Here is an 18,250-nt window from a genome sequence, read left to right on the forward strand (position 1 = left end):
TATACCCCTGCTATAAAAAAAATAAAATCAGGATGTCTGTATTCTACTAAAATAACAATAGATAATTGTTTTAAAATTGTCATTTTCGGAAACATATCTCTCTATTTTCAGGATTAAAATGTGGTTTCTTTAAGAAAATAAACACCAGCATCATAAATATTAAATTACTAAAATTTAAGTTTAACATGATTTTTAAAAAATTACTCAATAAAATAAGATTTTCTCCTACTTATGTTTGGAATGTTTTACGATGTGGAAGTTGATGTGGAAGTTGAGTACTTGACTCAAATGATACTGTTTAACATATTTGAATACTAGGAATAAATTTCAAATGTTAATTGTTTTATAAAATTTGTTCGTAATGATAAAAATGTTTTTATAAATATGTGAGGAATTAATATTTAGAAAAAAAATTAATAATTTTATATGCAAGGAATTGATATGAATGATTTTTATATGTGCATGAATATCAATCAAGTTAGAATGATATATGTTTTCATTTATTGAAAATACAAATGAGTGAGAAGGATTGATCTCAGTCTCTATTATCTAAATCGTTTACTTTGTTTTCATTTAATTTCTCACATAAATTTATGATACCAATAACCTTTCAATCAAACTTTGACATATCTTTTGATATTTAGTAAATATTATACCTTAAGATTTTAAAATAACTTTTCTTTATGGGTTCAACATCCGTCTTTAGGGATAATTTATTATTTCTGACTCGATACACTTGTCGTAATAAGTCATCAAGTTTTTGGTGCCGTTATCGAGGAACAATTTTATTAAAATTTAAAAGTATAAATTCCTAAATATTGTGAATATTTCTTTTAATTGTTTATTGTTTTTATTTCAGATTTGTTTTATTTTTCTTATTTTATAAATTTTTATTATTTGTATTGTAGTTATTCCTTATGCTAATCCTTGAGTGAGTTATCTTATATGATATTAAGAGGATATGTTTCAAAGGATTAGTTGCAATTTGAATTGAAAATTGAAAAGACAGCTCAGAAGAACATGGTTAAAAAGATAAGAGAAGAGTAAGGATAAATTAGAGAAGAATCATCAACCACTTCTACCCTTCGCATTGAAACTATTTAGGGAGAAAGTAAAATGGCTGAAGAGCAACCACCAAAGCCCAGAAGAACACTTGGTGATTATGCTATGCAACAAGATCCAAAGCATTTTTCTAGTATTGCAATATCAGCTACCACTAAGGCCTTGGAGATGAAATCTGTATTCCTCAATTTGATAAGTACCCATCAATTTACAACAATGGACCACGAAGATCCATATACACATTTGTCTACATTTTATGAGTTGGTAGAAATAATGGCTTTCAATCAGGTGATATAAAATATGTTTATTTGAGTTTGTTTCCATTTTCATTAGCAGGAAAAGCGAAGGAATGGCTCAAATCCCATCTAAATTAGAGCCTCATCAGTTGGAAATATGTAGAGGAGAAATTTTTACAGAGATTTTTCCCACTATCCCGCTATATCAAAGCAAAATCTGATATTTCTATGTTCAAACAAGGATCAGATGAAGCCTTTTGTGAAGCATGAGAAAGGTTCAAAGTGGTGCTAAGAAAATACCCAAATCATGGGTTTGAAGATATTTCATAATTAAACATATTTCATAATGGCCTCAGATCTGACACAAAAATGCTTCTAGACGCTACAGTTGGTGGTAAGATGATGGTTGTCGGTCTAGAACAAGGAACAAAGATTATTGATGCATTGGCATCAACAAACTATCAATCCCAACATGATAGACAAGCTGTTTAGAAGAAAGGGTTGCTAGAACTAAATACTTCAGATGCAATTATGGATCAAAACAAAATCCTGACACAACAAATTGAAGCATTGACCAAGAAAATGTCTAAGCTGCCACAACAAATACAAGTTGCACATTCTTGTTAGAGTCAACATCAACCAATGAGTTATGATTTTTGTGGAGGTGATAATCCAAATGGTCACTATTCTTACTAGACCAATCCATCTGAAGAGAATATTAATTATATGAGCAACCAAGAAAGACAAGGCGGTTTCTCCACCAACAATTATCAATATAATATGCATCAAGGTTGAAGAGGCAATCAAAATCAAGGTTTTGAGTGGAAACAAGATGTTGATCAATTTAATAGGCAAGCCCCTTTTTCAACAACTACCACTTTATCCTTCAATTCAGGAGAGAAATTCATGCAAGATTTTCTGTCCAATGAGAAGAATACTAAAGCTTTGATAAGAAATTTAGAAACACAGGTGGGTCAAATTGCTAATCAGTTGGCAAATCAACAGAGTGGTCAATGTTCAGCTAACACACAGACCAACCCAAGGAGCATTGCAATTCAATTACCACTAGAAGCGGTATAGTAGAAAGGATTGGTGATAATTTAGTTGTTGATGAAGAGAGAAAAGATGAGAATGAGGAAAAGAAAAATAGTGTGAGGAAGTGAAGAAGAAAAAAGAAAAAGAAAAAGAGAAAAAGAAAAAGAGTGAGAATAAAGAGAGAGGTGTTCCCATAAGGAATATACCATATCCTCATGATCCTTTAAAAAGAGATAAAGAGAGGCAATTTTCTAGATTTCAACGAATTTGCAAATTAATATTCCATCTGTAGAGGCATTAGAGCAAATGTCGACATATGAAAAATTCATGAAGGAGTTTTCGACAAAGAAGAGATTCTTAGAGGAAGTGACTATAGAGTCGGGGCTCGTTTGTAGTGCTATTATTCAGAAATTCTTGCCCTTAAAATCCAAGGATCTAGAAAGTTTTACTATCCCAATAACCATAGGAGTTGTATATGGGAAAAAGGCTTTACTTGATTTGGGGGCTAGTATTCACTTAATGCCTTTGGCTTTGATAAAAAGGATAGGCGATTTAGAGGTTAAACCCACCAGAATGACACTACAATTAGCTAATAGATCAATGAAGTATTCGTATGGTGTGGTTGAAAATGTTCTTGTTAAGGGCGACAAATTCATATTTCCAGTAGATTTTGTTGTGATGGACATAGAAGAAGACAATGAGGTTCCCTTGATACTTGGTAGACCCTTCATGAAAACTGCTAGAGTTATTATGATGTTGATGAGGGAAAGCTTAAAGTGAGAGCTCAAGATGAAAAGGTGACTTTCAATGTTTTTGAGGTTTTGCAACATTCTAATAAAGGGAAAGATTGTATAAGAATAGATGCATCAAAGGAAGCCTTTACTGGAACTAAAAAGTAGTTGCACCATTCAAATATGTTAGAGAAAGTTCTACAATGTTGTACTCCACAGGCAGTTGAAGAGAAGAAAAAGCCTATATAATTAGTGGAAAAGAAACTCACTGCTAATAAGCTATTTGCATCATGCATGAAGGAGGAAGATAAGGTTAACCGATATTCAATTATAATAAAGTTTAAACTTGGTCAACCAATTATTTGTAGTAGCTCTAAGATAAAACTCCTACTTAGAAGGTTAAAGACTAAATGGTCAAGTTTGTGGGTTATCAAGGAAATCAGGGATGATAGAACTATTGAACTTTAAAGTCCATACTCCAGAAGAATTAATGTTGTAACTAGGAAAAATATTGCAACAAATGGCTCATCCACCGTGATTGAAACAGGCGTCACACTATATGACGTTAAACAAGTACTTTGTGGGAGATAACCTAGTTTTTTTTTTATGTTTAGTTATGTTAAAAAAATTTATTTTACTTTTGTTTTAGTATGTTTACATTAAGTGTTTCTACATCAATCTCTTGGTTAATTTCTTGTTTTGAGTTGGTTCATCTCATTCCCACGTGGATGACCCTAAAATAGTTCAGATCTTATGTTGCATGGCTTGGGGACAAGTAATATTTTTTTAAGGGCAGGTCCAACAAATGGAGATGAAGCAAATGGTTTTATCATTCTAGTTATTTTTTTTAGTTTTTTATTTTCCTTATTTTTTTTAATTTTATTTTATTTTGTTACTAGTTTTTCTAGTTTTATTTTATTCTTAGATGTTATTTTGAGAATTGGAATATTAATTTGAATTGTGGGAAAATTATTAATCAGACTGTGTTTAAAATTAGAACAGTGGAATGATATGAACACATGTTGGAAAAGAATCGATATTCAAATTTGATTGAGATTGTGGTACATAAAAAGTAGACAAGATGATTAGTTGGAACGGAGAATGACAAGGAATAAGAAATTAGATTAATTAAGCCAAGTAAGTGTGTGTGAATCTTAAACAGTTTGAGAATTTCAATAATCAATTAATAATTGTGGTTGCTTGATTTTTTTTTTATGTTACATCATAAAAGAACATGAAAATGATTAAGGCATTTGTACTAATTAGAAACCCACAGTCAAATAGCCAACCTTTGTTTAAATTGATTACTTTTTTTGTGATAGCCCTTTTTGAGCCAAGAATTTTTATTATTGCACCTGGAACCTTAACTGATATATTTAAAATTGTATAGAAATATTTTTTTTCTGTTGTAAAATATAAGCATAAGTGGGCTAATTTTTAGCCTAATTAAGGTTTGATTTAGGGGTCAAATCTGTAATTTGAGGAGTCAACATGTGGTTCTTTTTATTGGGGTGTCAAAACCTTAATTGAAGAGGTCGAGAGAGCAAGAAAAACGAACCACAACACACCCACACGACCATGCAAGTTTCAAGCTAGATTTGGAGCTTATAAACACATGGAAGAAGCTTGATTTGAGAGATGCAGGACTTCCCTCCCTATGGTATGCCTAATTCAAGAGTACAATTGCAATTTACACTTTTTGTCCCACATCTCCTAGTCCTTTGAGTGTGAGGAGCCTCTCTAGTTATAAATAAAGCCCTAACCCCCCTTTGTAACACTTTTGAACTTTTGAATTGAATAAGAATTGAATTGTTATCATGCTTTCTTCTTGTTCTTCTTGGGTCTCTAAAATGAGAATATTCTTCTTAGGGATATTCTCCAAGGAACCTTCATTGGAAGAGTTACACTGGTTCCAAGTTTCTAAGAAACTTGGGAAAAATTTAAAGTTTTTCTAATTCTTCCTCTACCTCGGAGGGTGCTTCCATCATTTCTTGTGTGTGATGGAATAAATATGATGAACTTAAAACCTTAGAAAATATACTTAAATAAATATATTTTTCAAATATGTGTATTCGCAATTGGATTCTCCTCCCTTAGTTAGTACAAACAATAACAACATATAAAATAAATAAATTTGGGAAGATAGAAATGCACAAAATAATTTATATTGGTTCATCTTTAACAATATATTACATCTAGTTCTCAGTCCACAAATTGGGTTCCACTAGGTAGACTAATGTTGTTAAGTACACTTCGAGTATTCTTCGGGCTTGTAGACACTCCTAGCTAATCCCTTGAGTATTATTTGGTCTCATAGCCACTCATGGCTAACCCCTTGAGTATTCTTGACACAAGTCACTCCTAACTTAATTGAGTATTCTTTTGAATTGTAACCACTTCTTAATGGAAACCGTCCAGCCACAAAATCCACTAGATCAAAGGCCAGAAGAATCAAAGAAGAATGGAACTCAACAGAGATTGTTAGAGGAATTTTCTTACATTTTTAGTCCTTGATCTATTTGTAAAATTAGAATAGGATTTCAATTCTTTTAAATAATTTGGGTCTCAAACATTGGGCCAAGTGGCATAGGGTTTTGGGCTTGTATTTGAGCTTTGAGAAAACTATGGTTGGTATTAAGGTATATAGACCTACCTAGAGTTTAATTAGGCTCAATTTGGGCATATGAAACCCTAGACTGATCATAGTAAACCCTAACATCTAAAAGCAAGTCACCTGGATCACATTGGCTTCACATGGGAGGTGTGACTAACTAGGCACCACTTTTTTGAATTCAAAATATCACTCCATTTATGATGTGAGTTGATTTTAGATGGTTCCATTTTAGAGGTGACACTTTAATTATGATTGAGATTTTAGCAAATAAATGGTGAGACCTAGGGATTATCCCCACTAGACACGAACTTAACCAAGTGGTTAAATAAGTGTGAAGATTCACTTTCTAAGGCAAAGAGGAAAATCACATAATAAGGTGAACATGATGTATGGTGCGAAATGTAAAAGACATGAGAGGAAACACAAGATATGGAAGGAAACCTAAATGGAAATGAAACAAAACAAGAATACCAACACAAAGATAAAAGTGTAATGGAAAATGGAAGAAAGGATGAAGGGAAGAAAGCATATGGTGATGGAAAAAAGAGTGTACACGCCACTTGGAGTGTGGTTTCCTCCAAGATGAGTGTAGAGGGCCGCCACTTGAGAGTTCTCAACTCTCTCAAGATAAGACATAATGCTTAGAGCTAACAAGCCTCACACAATTTGTGTAGAGTTTTCCTTCTTCTATAAAATTCAGGATGAAAATACAAGGAGGAAGGCACCCTATTTATAGGAGATGGTGCCTTGGAAAACAAGAAGCAAGGGTAGGATGGTAAATGTGTGAGAGAGCTGCTTTGAATGATGAATATCGTGCTCTTATCGCTGATGGTACATGGACCCTCACTTCTCTACCACCGAGTGCAAACATCGTTGGTTGCAAATGGATTTTTAAACATAAGTTCAATGTCGATGGCTCCTTTCAGATACACAAAGCACAGTTGGTGGCAAAGGGTTACAACCAATATGAGGGCCTAGATTACTCTGCAAATTTGAGTCCAATAGTTAAACCCATTACCATTCGGGTTGTGCTTACTCATGTTGTATCGTCTCATTGGCCCATTCATCAAATCGATATTAACAATGCTTTTCTCAATGGTGATCTCAATGAACATGTGTACATGCAACAACCTCCGAGATTCATTGCTACTAATCCAAAGCTCATCTGCAAGCTTCACAAGGCCATATATGTTCTTAAACAGGCACCTCGTGCTTGGTTTCAAAAGTTAAGTTAAACTCTTCACACTATTGGTTTTCCTTCCACCATCAGTGATTCTTCTTTATTTGTTCACTTCACTAACTCATCTACATTGTTAGTTTTGATATATGTGGATGACATTGTTATCACTAGATCATCTTCCACTGCCATCAAGTCTCTCCTCACCACCCTCAGTTCTCATTTTTCTCTCAAAGATCTTGGTCCCCTCCATTATTTCTTGGGTATAGAAGTCTCTACACTCAACTCTGGCCCATTACATATATCCCAGCGACGCTACATTCAGAATTTACTTCACCGCACCAACATGCTAGAATCTAATCCAAAACCTACACCTATGATCTCATCCTTAAAACTTTCTAAAGATGCCACTGCAGCTGTTTTCGATCCCGGTTTATTTTTTTTTTTCGTTGGTGCACTTCAATATGTTCTTCTCACTCGTCCTGAACTCACCTACTTGGTCCACAAGGTTTCACAGTTCATGCATAACCCTTAAGAGCATCATTGGAAAGCTGTCAAATGGATTCTCAGATATCTCAAAGGTACTCTGTATCATGGTCCTCTCATCAAATGCAGTAACAAAACCAATCTCATGGGATTTTGTGACTCAGACTGAGGGAATGATATTGGTGATAGAAAATCCACCACTAGTTACTGTGTCTATTTTGGCTCCAATATCGTCTCATGGTCATCTCACAAACAAAAGGTTTTTTCTCGAAGCAGTACAGAGGCTGAACATCGTGGGATAGCAATTGTTCTCACTGATCTCATATGGCTTCAATCCCTACTCTTAGGGCTTCACATCTATACTTTTGTTCCCAAAGTTGACTCTAATAATCTTGGAGATATTTTACTCTCTGCAAATCCCATTCTACGCTAAAAAACCAAACACTTTGAGTTGGATCTCCATTTTGTTCGTGATCACATTCAACATCAACATGCGTGCCTTACTCATATTCCAACTCAGTTCCAAGTTGTTGATATTCTCCTTAAACCTATTTCTAGTTCAAGTTTTGCTACCTTTAGAGATAAAATTATGGTTTTGGATAATCCAACCCTAAGTTTACGAGGGTTGTTACCATACTATAACTGTGTAACTATTGAGTAACTGTTCCACACTTATGCTCTTCCTATATATACCCTTGTAATATACTTTTACACACAATAAGAAGATAACATATTTCTCCTTTCTCTCTCTCACCATTCCAATGCATTGCACTCATACAAACATTGTTTCACTGGAAATTCCATTACAAGTACAAATTGAATATGAAGTTTACGTTCATTCCCTGCGGTCGTTCTGTTAAAAAATTGGAGAGTTCCGCCTCCGTTTGTATTGGTTGAAAATGTGAAGCAACCGTGAGAGAATTGTTGATGAACAATTTCAAATCACTACTTAAAGGTCGTGGAGCTTCGTTAGAGATAGTTTGAAGATTGGAAACCAATTGTCTTGTGGTCTGGAGGTTTGCGGTGATCACAAATTGAGAATTGCATAGAGAAATTGTGAAAAATCAATTGTTGGATTGAGAATCACTTGGAAATTCTTCTTTCACTGTGTTTAACATTCATCACTGGAAAAACAGTTGTGTTGTTCTAATCATGTTTATAGTCCTAGAAATTTTTCGGTGTGAATGTAATCCAACACAAGTTACATTTTCTATGAGCAAATCTTCCTGAATTGAAAAATTGAAATTCGAGGTTGATTAAGAGTTTTCGGTGCTGAACATGATTTGTTTCCTGACATCCAACATAGATAGGTAACTTTGTTCATGAATCGGTGAAGTTGATCGTTGAAGCGTTTAAGCAGTTTGCCTTTTAGTTAAATTGCAAATAACATGTTTGTGTAATTTCTCAATGAGAAAATATTTTATGCTGGTTCATTACATATTATGATTTTGGAGTTGCTGAAACAAATATATGTTGTAAAACGATTATATATATATATATATATATATATATATATATATTGAAGAAGAAAAAGAATGCACATTACACAGATCTGTTGTGTAGATCGAAGAACACCGCGAAATCTCCTCCATTTTTTTCGGTAATTCGTTTCTTCACTAATTTGCAGTTCCAAGTCCGTGCCTTTGAGATTGGAAGGGACCTCTAGGCCGTTGCAAGACTTGTTCCACGTTCCTCCTCCTTTTGTGGTGGTCCCTCACCTATTTCGACATGTTTTCGGTGTCTTCTTCGGTGTCACCTCCGTCAGAACAACGCTCTCCCTCTCCTCTTTTTGTGGTTTTTGAGCTTCTCTCTTTGTCTATAAATAAAAGGCACGAGAATGTTGAACACCATCACTAACCGTGCACCCTTTCTCTTCCTCTCTTCCTCATTCCCTCTGTAGGGATATCGTGTGCGGAAGCGTAATAATTTCAACCAAAGATTATGAGAAATTAAAGTAACAAGGAAAAATGAGAATGATACCAGAAATTTTTAGGTTGAAAACTCCTTTGAATAGAGGTAAAAAACCACCGGCGAGAGAGCCAAAAACTTCCACTATAATGGTATTGGGAGTACAATGAATTCCTCTCAGGCTAATAGATAAATAGCCCCAAAACAAATTCTCTCTATATGGGTTAAACACTTACACCCATGAGAAGAAATAAAGAGTATAAGAAAAGAGAGAGGAAGCAAGTGTGTGTTGTTGTTTGTTGTACATTGCTAGAAGGAAGCCACTATATATAGTGGTTCTAAGAGACAACAATAATAAAAACACTTAATGGTAAATAACCTCCCTTTAATAACAATTAATTGTGAGCGGTAAGTAACCTCCCATTAATAACAATTAATTGTCAACGGTAAGTAACCTCCCATTTATGCCAAGATAACGGTAAAGGTGTGTCATAACCCACAAATCTCCACCTTAACTTGCCTTTGACCGGAACACTCGCTCGCCATGAAGCCTTGATTAAGTATGGATAATACTAGCTAAGTTCAGGCAATGATCGAACTTAGCCGATGGAAGTGGCTTGGTCAACATGTCTGCAGGATTTTCGACCGTATGAATTTTTTCAACAATTATATCTCCTGTATCAACAATGTCTTGGATAAAATGGTGTTTAATTTCAATGTGCTTGGTCCTTGAGTGATACTTACTGTTCCTGGTTAAGTGGACAACACTCTGACTATCACAAAATATAACAAGAACATCTTGTTGAAGACCAGGTTCACTTACCAAGCCTCGAAGCCATATAACCTTTTTCATACCTTTTGTAGCAGAAATATATTCTGCTTCAGTGGTGGACAAAACCGCAATGGCTTGAAATGAAGAATACCAACTGATAGGAGATCCACATGATATGATTCCACTAGCACAATTGGAATGATTCTTGACATTCTTAGGAATCATCTTGAGTTGGTTAAGAGCTAGGCACTTTCTCATAGAAATGGATCAAGGTTTTATGAACAAGAACTCACCAAAACTAGTGCCAAAACACAAACTCATATAGAAGATCCAATTATTGTCAAATTGAACCGAACAAAAAGGCACAAAAACTAAGCAAACTGAATTTGAATGCTGGAAATTAAATTGAACCAAACAAAAAACTAGAAATTGAAGTAAGAAAACTCTACTCAAATTGAGAGAGAATTGAAGAGCTTTGTGCCTTCCTCCTTAGTCTTATCTTGAGAGTTCTATGGTTACCTCAAGTGGCGGCAATTCACACTTATCTTGGAGCAATCACACTTCAAGTGGCATGTTCATCAACCAAGAACTACAACCACATAAGTCTTCTTTCTTTTCCATCCATTTTCCCTACATTCCACTTTACCCATTTTTGTTCTACTTGTTTATTTTCACTTTCAATCGGTGCAATCTCTTCCTTATGTTGTCCTCTTTCATTTGTTGCACCTTTATTCAATTTTAATCGGTGCAAATTGGTTGTTCTTGCTGTTTTTATCACGTCCTCCATGGGTATAATTGCTATATCATGTGGTATCATGAGTCTTAGGTTTGTTCTTGTTTAATTTTGAGTTGTGTTGCACTTTTAATTCAAGAGCTCTATCTTCTTGTTGTTTCTTTTCTGTTTTTAGGATTATAATTGAGTATTCTTGTTGTTTTCTTAATTGTGCCTACCAAGTGTTTGTGTTATTTCCTTTTTGAATCCATACAAGTTTTGTCATAGTCATGCTTTTCCATGAATGTCATCACTTCTTGTAGTACTTTTATTGAATTTTTTGTTTCTTGCTTTGGTGTAATCCAGTTTTCTGAACTTGTGTTTTGATCCTTTGTGCATTTTCTGTTTTAGTTTTGAGTTCATACTTGTATTTTAAATCTATACAAGTTCCTATACATCATTTTCCATTATGTCTTTGCTAGTTCATAATTCTGTTTTTCATTCTTGTTAGGATTACTCTGTTATCTGAAAATGTGCTTACTTTTTTTCCTTATTGCAATTGATTTACTCACTGGAAAATTATGAAATTCTGGATTTGTGTTCTTCAAATTGTTAGAAAAGAGTAGAAAAAAGAAGTACTAAAAAATTCAAAGTACACAAAAAATGATAAATAAAATACGAACAGTGTACAATTCTGCCGAAAAAAATACGGTAATCTGGCAGCGATTTTGAAAAATTTATCTCAATTAATAGGCTTACTTTTTTTAAGTAATTCCAGTGCCATTATTGAGTTAACATCTTGAAGTTTCTGTGGTTTAAATTTCATAATCTAGTTCGCTCTATATCATTCCAGTTAAATCAGTAAACATCAAGCACAGTTTGCATAAAAAATATTTTCCAGTAGCTTGTTTTTGTTTTCTTCATCTACTCTAGTGCTTTTCTTTAGGTATTCTTTTGTGTGCCTACTTTTTCATTGAGTTCCTTATTTTCTTGCTTGTCTTTTATTCATTAATCTTTGAGTTTGTCATACATCTAGTATTCCTTTTGTGATAGCCTTTTATTCCTTATACCTTTTCTTGTTTGTCTTCATTGCTTCATTGGTTTTGTTGTGGTTGGCTTTGAGATTGGTGTGCCTTGCTTTGACATCTTTCATTTGAGGATTCCTAGACCTCAAGATCAGATTGGTGCAGGGACATTATTTCTTTGAAGAGTGACTTCTTGTCAATCCAAATTCACTTCGACAGTTTGCTACCAAATTACTTTTTGCTAACTTTGTTTGCTGTTTTGTTGTTTGCTGTTTTCTTTTATACAAGGCTTCATATTACAGTAGTGGTTCTTCCAAACAGCATTCTTCTAGCAAAGTTGCTGCTCTTGATGAATTAAAAAAGGCAAAACGAACCATTAATCTCAATGATGAAGCTATAAGAAAGTCGGAGGAAAGATTACAAAGACTTGAAATGAAGCAAGCTAGGTCCTCTCATTCTATTCATGGAGAGCATCATCATCATAGACCTTCATCAAGAGGCTCTTCCAATGATCATGGACGTGAAGAAGATCATAGAAGAAGGAGACTTCAACCCAACTTTCATGGATTTAGACCATCTCATGCTCATGAAGATAAACGTGAAGATGGCTACTACCGAAATGCAAAGGCTAGGCTACCTTCGGTCCAACTTCCTTGTTTCAATGGCTCTAGTGATCCTAATGTATATTTAGATTGGGAGGCTAAGTGTGAACAAATATTTGAGACCCATAAGATCCTTGATGAGCGCAAATATAAGCTAGCCACCTTAGAATTTAGTGATTATGCCAAAGAATGGTGGCGTACAATTGTAATGGACATTATGTATCGCAAGAAACCTCGCGTGGTTTCTTGGAATACTTTGAAAGAGTATATGCGCGCGAGGTTTCTTCCTCCTTCTAGGAAGGAACACTTGTTGAAGTTCCAAAGGCTTCCTCAAGGACATAGGATGGTAGATGAATACTTTAAAGATTTTGAAACAACTTTGACTAAAATGAATATGCATGCTAATGAAGAGTCAAAGATAAAATGGTTTGTCCGTGGTTTAAGAAGAGATATTAGAGAATTTATAGAATTAAATGAGTACTCGTCTTTGAAGCAAGTGCTTCGCATAGCCATCAAGATGGAATTATATCTTTTGAAAACCACGTCTACAAAACAAGTTTCTACTACAAATTCTTCTACTCCTAAGTCACCTACCAAAACTTCCAATATAAAATGTTTTAAATGTTTAGGTTTTGGGCACATAGCTCTTCATTGTCCACAAAAAACCTTAATGACAAACAAGGTAAAACAAGACCTACCTCACCCACCTCCCTCACGTAAAAATGAAAAAGACAAAGAAAGCCAAGTTGACATGAGTCTTATCCTTTCACCTCCAAGGTGTTTTCCTTCCTTATCTTTTTCATTACCCAAGGTTTCTATTTCAACACCATCTTGGTTAAAAAGTGTTAGGGATGATTTCATACCTCCTAATGGTTTTCACCATTTAAGAGGTCTTTTTCCAAAAGATATCATCATTCCCAAACAAATTTTTCCAACTTGGTCGATTTATAGAACCTCCTTTTCTGAACTCCCATTGTTTACAAATGATAAGTCATGTTTACATTTTTCTTCCACTTTTAATTGTAAAACTAAACTGACTTTGTTATATGCAGGGTTTCAGAATTCGTGGACGAATTCTCTCCAACTCGAGGAGTATGATGAGAATCAAATAAAGGAGGCTTTTATTAAGGGAGGAAGAGGACATCCACCCTCACATTTGAAGTTCTTCCTTCTAGTCTTCTCAAAATTAAAAGAAGACATAAAATAAAGTAAGGATCAAGCCTAAAGCCAAAGAAGTCTACAAGCCATCAAAGAATGGGCTTCAAATAAATATCTCTCTTTATAGTTTCTTTTATAAAATGTAGAATGTTTAAATATATAGTTTTTAGGAAGGTGCTTAGAGGGAAACCTTAGATACCTCTTTTGTAAAAGCATCTTTAGGCATTAGTTTAGAATTTTCTAGAAGGTGACTCTTCATGCTTCACTTTAGGTGCTAGAAGTGAGTAGCATGCAAGGGACTTTTGGTTAGCTTGTTTTGTAAGCTTCATGACCAGCCCTTGCTCCTATAAAAGGAGGGCTTAGGTCCTTCATAATGCAGATTTGGAATTTGTAGTAAAGAAACTCTCCCAATTTGGTGATTGAGTGAGTGAGATTTGATTTCTCCTCTTCCTAGTCTTATCTTGAGAGCCTTGGTTCCCTCAAGTGGCGGCAATTCACACTTATCTTGGAGCAATCACACTTCAAGTGGCGTGTTCATCAATCAAGTTCTTCATCCACATAAGTTTCCTCTCTTCTCCATTTAGTTCTTCCATTTCCATGTCCATATGAACTCTAAAACAAGTGTAGTTTCTTTTATTCGGTTCATCTTCCTTTTCTTGCACTTTTGTTCGGTTCTTTTCAATTTCTTACTGTTTTAATTCAGTTCAGTAGCTCCTTTTCATGTTTTGTTCGGTTCAATTGCTTTCTTTAGAGTTTCAATCGGTTCATTTACTTTCTTATTCAATTTAATCGGTTCAATTGGCAAGAAATGGGTCTTCTATGTGAGTTTGGTGTTTGGTGCAAGTTTTGGTGAGTTCTTGAAACATAGAACATTGATCCATTTCTATTAAAAGTTCCTATTCATTCTCCTACTCAAGTTGATTCCATAAAATGTCAAAGAATCATCTATATCTTGCTATTGGAATCACATCACATAGGGTAAAAATGTAGGCTGAAAGTGACCTTCTCCGATCTAAATCACCACCATAGTCAGCATCAACATAGCCAACTGCTCCTCCGGGATTGGCTCTATGTTGATCAAATACCAAACCAAGATCTGGAGAACCTTTCAGATAGCAAAGTATCCATTTAACGGCTTCCCAGTGTGCCTTGTCTGGATTATGCATGAACCTGCTAACAATGCTAACAGCATAAGCTAAATCAGGTCTAGTACATACCATAACATACATGAGACTTCCAATTGCATTTGAATACGGGACATGTGACATGTGCCTTTTGTCCTCGTCTGATTTTGGACACTGATCTGATGACAACTTGAAGTGGGCGACAATTGGAGTATTAACAACTTTGCAATCTCGCATTCCAAATTTGTCAAGCATCTTAAGAACATACTTCTTTTGTGATAGAAAAAGTTTTCCAGCTTGACGATCTCTGTTGATCTCCATTCCTAAAATTTTCTTGGCAGGACCTAAGTCCTTCATATCAAATTCACTACTAAGCTGAGCCTTTAACTTGTTAACTAAAAATTTATCTCTTGCAGCAGTCAACATGTCATCAACATATAACAACAAGTATATAAATGACCCATCAAATGTCTTTTGAAAATAGACACAATTATCATAGCTACTTCTGGAGTAGCCATGTCCAACCATGAAAGAATCAAACCTCTTATACCATTCTCTTGGTGATTGCTTCAAGCCGTAGAGAGATTTCTTCAAACGACATACATGGTCCTCCTTTCCAGGAACAACGAACCCCTCAGGCTGCTGGATGTAAATCTCTTCCTCAAGATTACCATGAAGAAAAGCAGTTTTCACATCTAACTGTTCCAGCTCCAAATCATACAAGGCAACTAAAGCAAGTAATATACGTATTGAAGTATGACAAACAATAGGAGAAAATACTTCATTAAAGTCAATACCTTTCTCTTGATCAAAACCTCTTACAACAAATCTTGTTTTATTCCGTGTACTCTCAACACCAGGGATCCCTTCTTTTCTCTTAAAGATCCACTTGCAACTAATGACTCGTTTTACTTCTGGTAACTTCACAATTTCCCATGTTTCATTTTTGAGAAGACTCGCAACAATCTACTTTGTTGAGTCATCACCAGAGATAGCTTGAGAGTAATTCTTGGGTTCACCTTCTTCACCCATCTCTTGTGCAATAGTTAAAGCATAAGCAATGTTGGCAGATTCTGCAATTAATCTTTGAGTCGGTTTTCTTGGTCTCTGTTGTGGAAGTTTTTGAGCCATATACCACGGTTGTGGTAACCCTCGTCGTTTAGGTGGACATTGCTCATGTGGACTCAAATGTTCATTTGTACCATCAATAGCAGTGACTTGATCACCTTGAGTACTGGAGGAATTGGGAACGTCTTCCTCATGAGCGGGTGTTTTAATCTCAAACTCCACCTTCTCTCGAGCATCTTCCTGGTCACCTGTATCAATTGAGGAAATGACAGTATCTTTTACAGAAGAGAGCATAGCATTTTCATTAAAGGTCACATTCCGACTGTGAATTATTTTGTGAGATTCTGGGTCATACAAACGATAGCCTTTAACCCCTGAGCCATAACCTAAGAAAATGCACTTCTTAGCACGAGGTTCTAATTTTCCCTCGTTTACATGAGAATAAGCAGGGCAACCAAATATTTTAAGATTAGAATAATCAACAGGGTTACCTAACCAAACTTCTTCTAGAATGTTGCAATCAATTGATCTGTTGGGAGAGTGATTTATCAAATAACATGTCGTTGAAGCCACTTCAGCCCAAAAAGATTTGCTCAAACCAGAATGGGAGAACATGCAACGAACTCTCTCCAGGATAGTTTTGTTCATTCTTTCTACAACCCCGTTCTATTGTGGAGTCCCTGGGATGGTGAGGTGTCTGGAAATGCCTTCTTTCTTGTAGAAGTCATTGAATTCATTCGAACAGAACTCAAGGCCATTGTCTGTCCTTAGCCTCTTTATCTTCTTGCCAGTCTGATTCTCAATCAATAACTTCCACTCTTTAAAAGTGGAAAATGCTTCATTCTTATGTTTGAGAAAATACACCCACAATTTTCTTGAGAAATCATCAATAATTGTCATCATATAACGACATTTACCTCTGGAGAGAACTTTTGACGGACCCCAAAGATCCGAATGAATATAATCCAAAGTACCTTTGGTTCTGTGTATGGCTTTAGAAAAAACTAACATTTTTCTACTTACCAAAAATGCAATGTTCACAGAAATCAACCTTTCCAGTACAGTGGTTACCAAGGTGACCCTTCTTCTTGAGGATTATAATTCCCTTCTCACTCATGTGACCTAATCTCATATGCCACAACTTGGTGTTATCTTTGTTGGGTGAGGCAACAGCTGCAGAACCAGAACCTGTAACTGTTGAACCCTGCAGCACATACAAACTATCACATCGAATTGCCTTTAGTAACACAAGAGCTCCTTTAGACACTTTTAAAACTCCACCTTCAACGGAGTATCTATACCCATGAGATTCAAGGGTGCCTAAGGAAATGAGATTCTGTTTCAACTCAGGGACATATTTGACACCTGTTAAAGTTCTAACAATTCCATCATGTGTCTTGATTTTGATTTTTCCTTCACCAACAACTTTGCATTGAGCATTGTTTCCCATAAAAACAAGACCATTATAAACTGGTTCATATGTGGTAAACCAATCTCTATTGTGAGACATGTGAAAAGTACAACCAGAATAAAGAATCCATTCATTTTTAGACCTTTGTTCAGTGTTGGAAGCTACAAAACAATCCCCATCAGATTCAGTTTTAACAATACTAGCTTCGACAAATTTTTCTGGTTGTTTACCATTTCCCTTATCTTCTCTATCTTGCTTATTTTTCAATTTATAACATTTAGAGATCTCGTGTCCCTTTTTCTTGCAATAGCGACAATATGTGGAGTTCTTGCCTCTAGATTTTGACCTAGATTTATGTTTAGTGTTCCTACCTTTCTCTTGGTTTCTCCCTCTAACTACTAATCCTTCACCAGAACTTTCAGAATGAATTTGAGTATCAAATTTTTCTTTGGCTAGTAAATTAGTCTTGACATCATCAAAGCTTAAGGTAAGATAATTACCGTATAACATAATTTCTTTGAATTGTCGATGCGAGAGTGGTAAAGAAACAATAAGTAGAACGACTCTATCCTCATCATCAATTTTAACATCCAAATTTTCCAAATCAATTATGATGGAATTAAATTCATCAAGGTGAGATTGGATGGGAGTACCTTCGGACATTCGGAGTGTAAAGAGTGGCTCCTTTAACCGGAGTTTGTTTGCAAGACTTTTGGTCATGTATAGAGACTCCAATTTACTCCATATGCCTGCTGTAGTTTTCTCGTTGATGACCTCACGCAACACCTCACGGGACAAGCATAACTGGATTGCAGACAATGTCTTTTCCTCCATCTCATCCCACTGCTCCTCCGTCATAGTGGTTGGTCTCATCATTTTACCTGTCAAAACTTTCTTTAAACCATTTTGGGTGAGAACAGCTAACATCTGGACTCGCCAGATAGCAAAGCTGATTTTACCATTTGAACAACAGATCCAGGTTGAATTATCAAAAAGCTCTGATACCAATTTGTAGGGATATCGTGTGCGGAAGCGTAATAATTTCAACCAAAGATTATGAGAAATTAAAGTAACAAGGAAAAATGGGAATGATACCAGAAATTTTTAGGTGGAAAACCCCTTTGAATAG

The 18,250-nt window shown here is 35.2% G+C and overlaps 2 protein-coding genes and 1 pseudogene across 2 annotated transcripts; 1 reads left to right on the top strand and 2 right to left on the bottom strand.

Annotated features, from left to right (window-relative positions):
• Nucleotides 1-1,506: 1,506 nt before the first annotated feature.
• LOC137816801 (small nucleolar RNA R71) lies at nucleotides 1,507-1,612 on the bottom strand (annotated as a pseudogene).
• Nucleotides 1,613-2,639: 1,027 nt separating this feature from the next.
• Nucleotides 2,640-3,113, top strand: LOC137815528 (uncharacterized). Its single transcript, XM_068618644.1, has one exon. It carries the CDS (start codon nucleotides 2,640-2,642, stop codon nucleotides 3,111-3,113), a length of 474 nt encoding a protein of 157 aa, XP_068474745.1.
• Nucleotides 3,114-14,404: 11,291 nt separating this feature from the next.
• LOC150029524 (uncharacterized) lies at nucleotides 14,405-17,979 on the bottom strand. Its single transcript, XM_090295696.1, has 6 exons — nucleotides 17,775-17,979; nucleotides 16,734-17,282; nucleotides 15,845-16,096; nucleotides 15,103-15,370; nucleotides 14,521-14,724; nucleotides 14,405-14,426 (listed from the first exon to the last, which is right to left on the bottom strand). Exons 1-6 carry the CDS (start codon nucleotides 17,977-17,979, stop codon nucleotides 14,405-14,407), a joined length of 1,500 nt encoding a protein of 499 aa, XP_090151822.1.
• Between the last annotated feature and the right edge of the window lie 271 nt (nucleotides 17,980-18,250).

This window comes from Phaseolus vulgaris, chromosome 1 (assembly GCF_051622355.1).
Source record: "Phaseolus vulgaris cultivar YP4 chromosome 1, ASM5162235v1, whole genome shotgun sequence".
Lineage (NCBI taxonomy): Eukaryota > Viridiplantae > Streptophyta > Magnoliopsida > Fabales > Fabaceae > Phaseolus > Phaseolus vulgaris.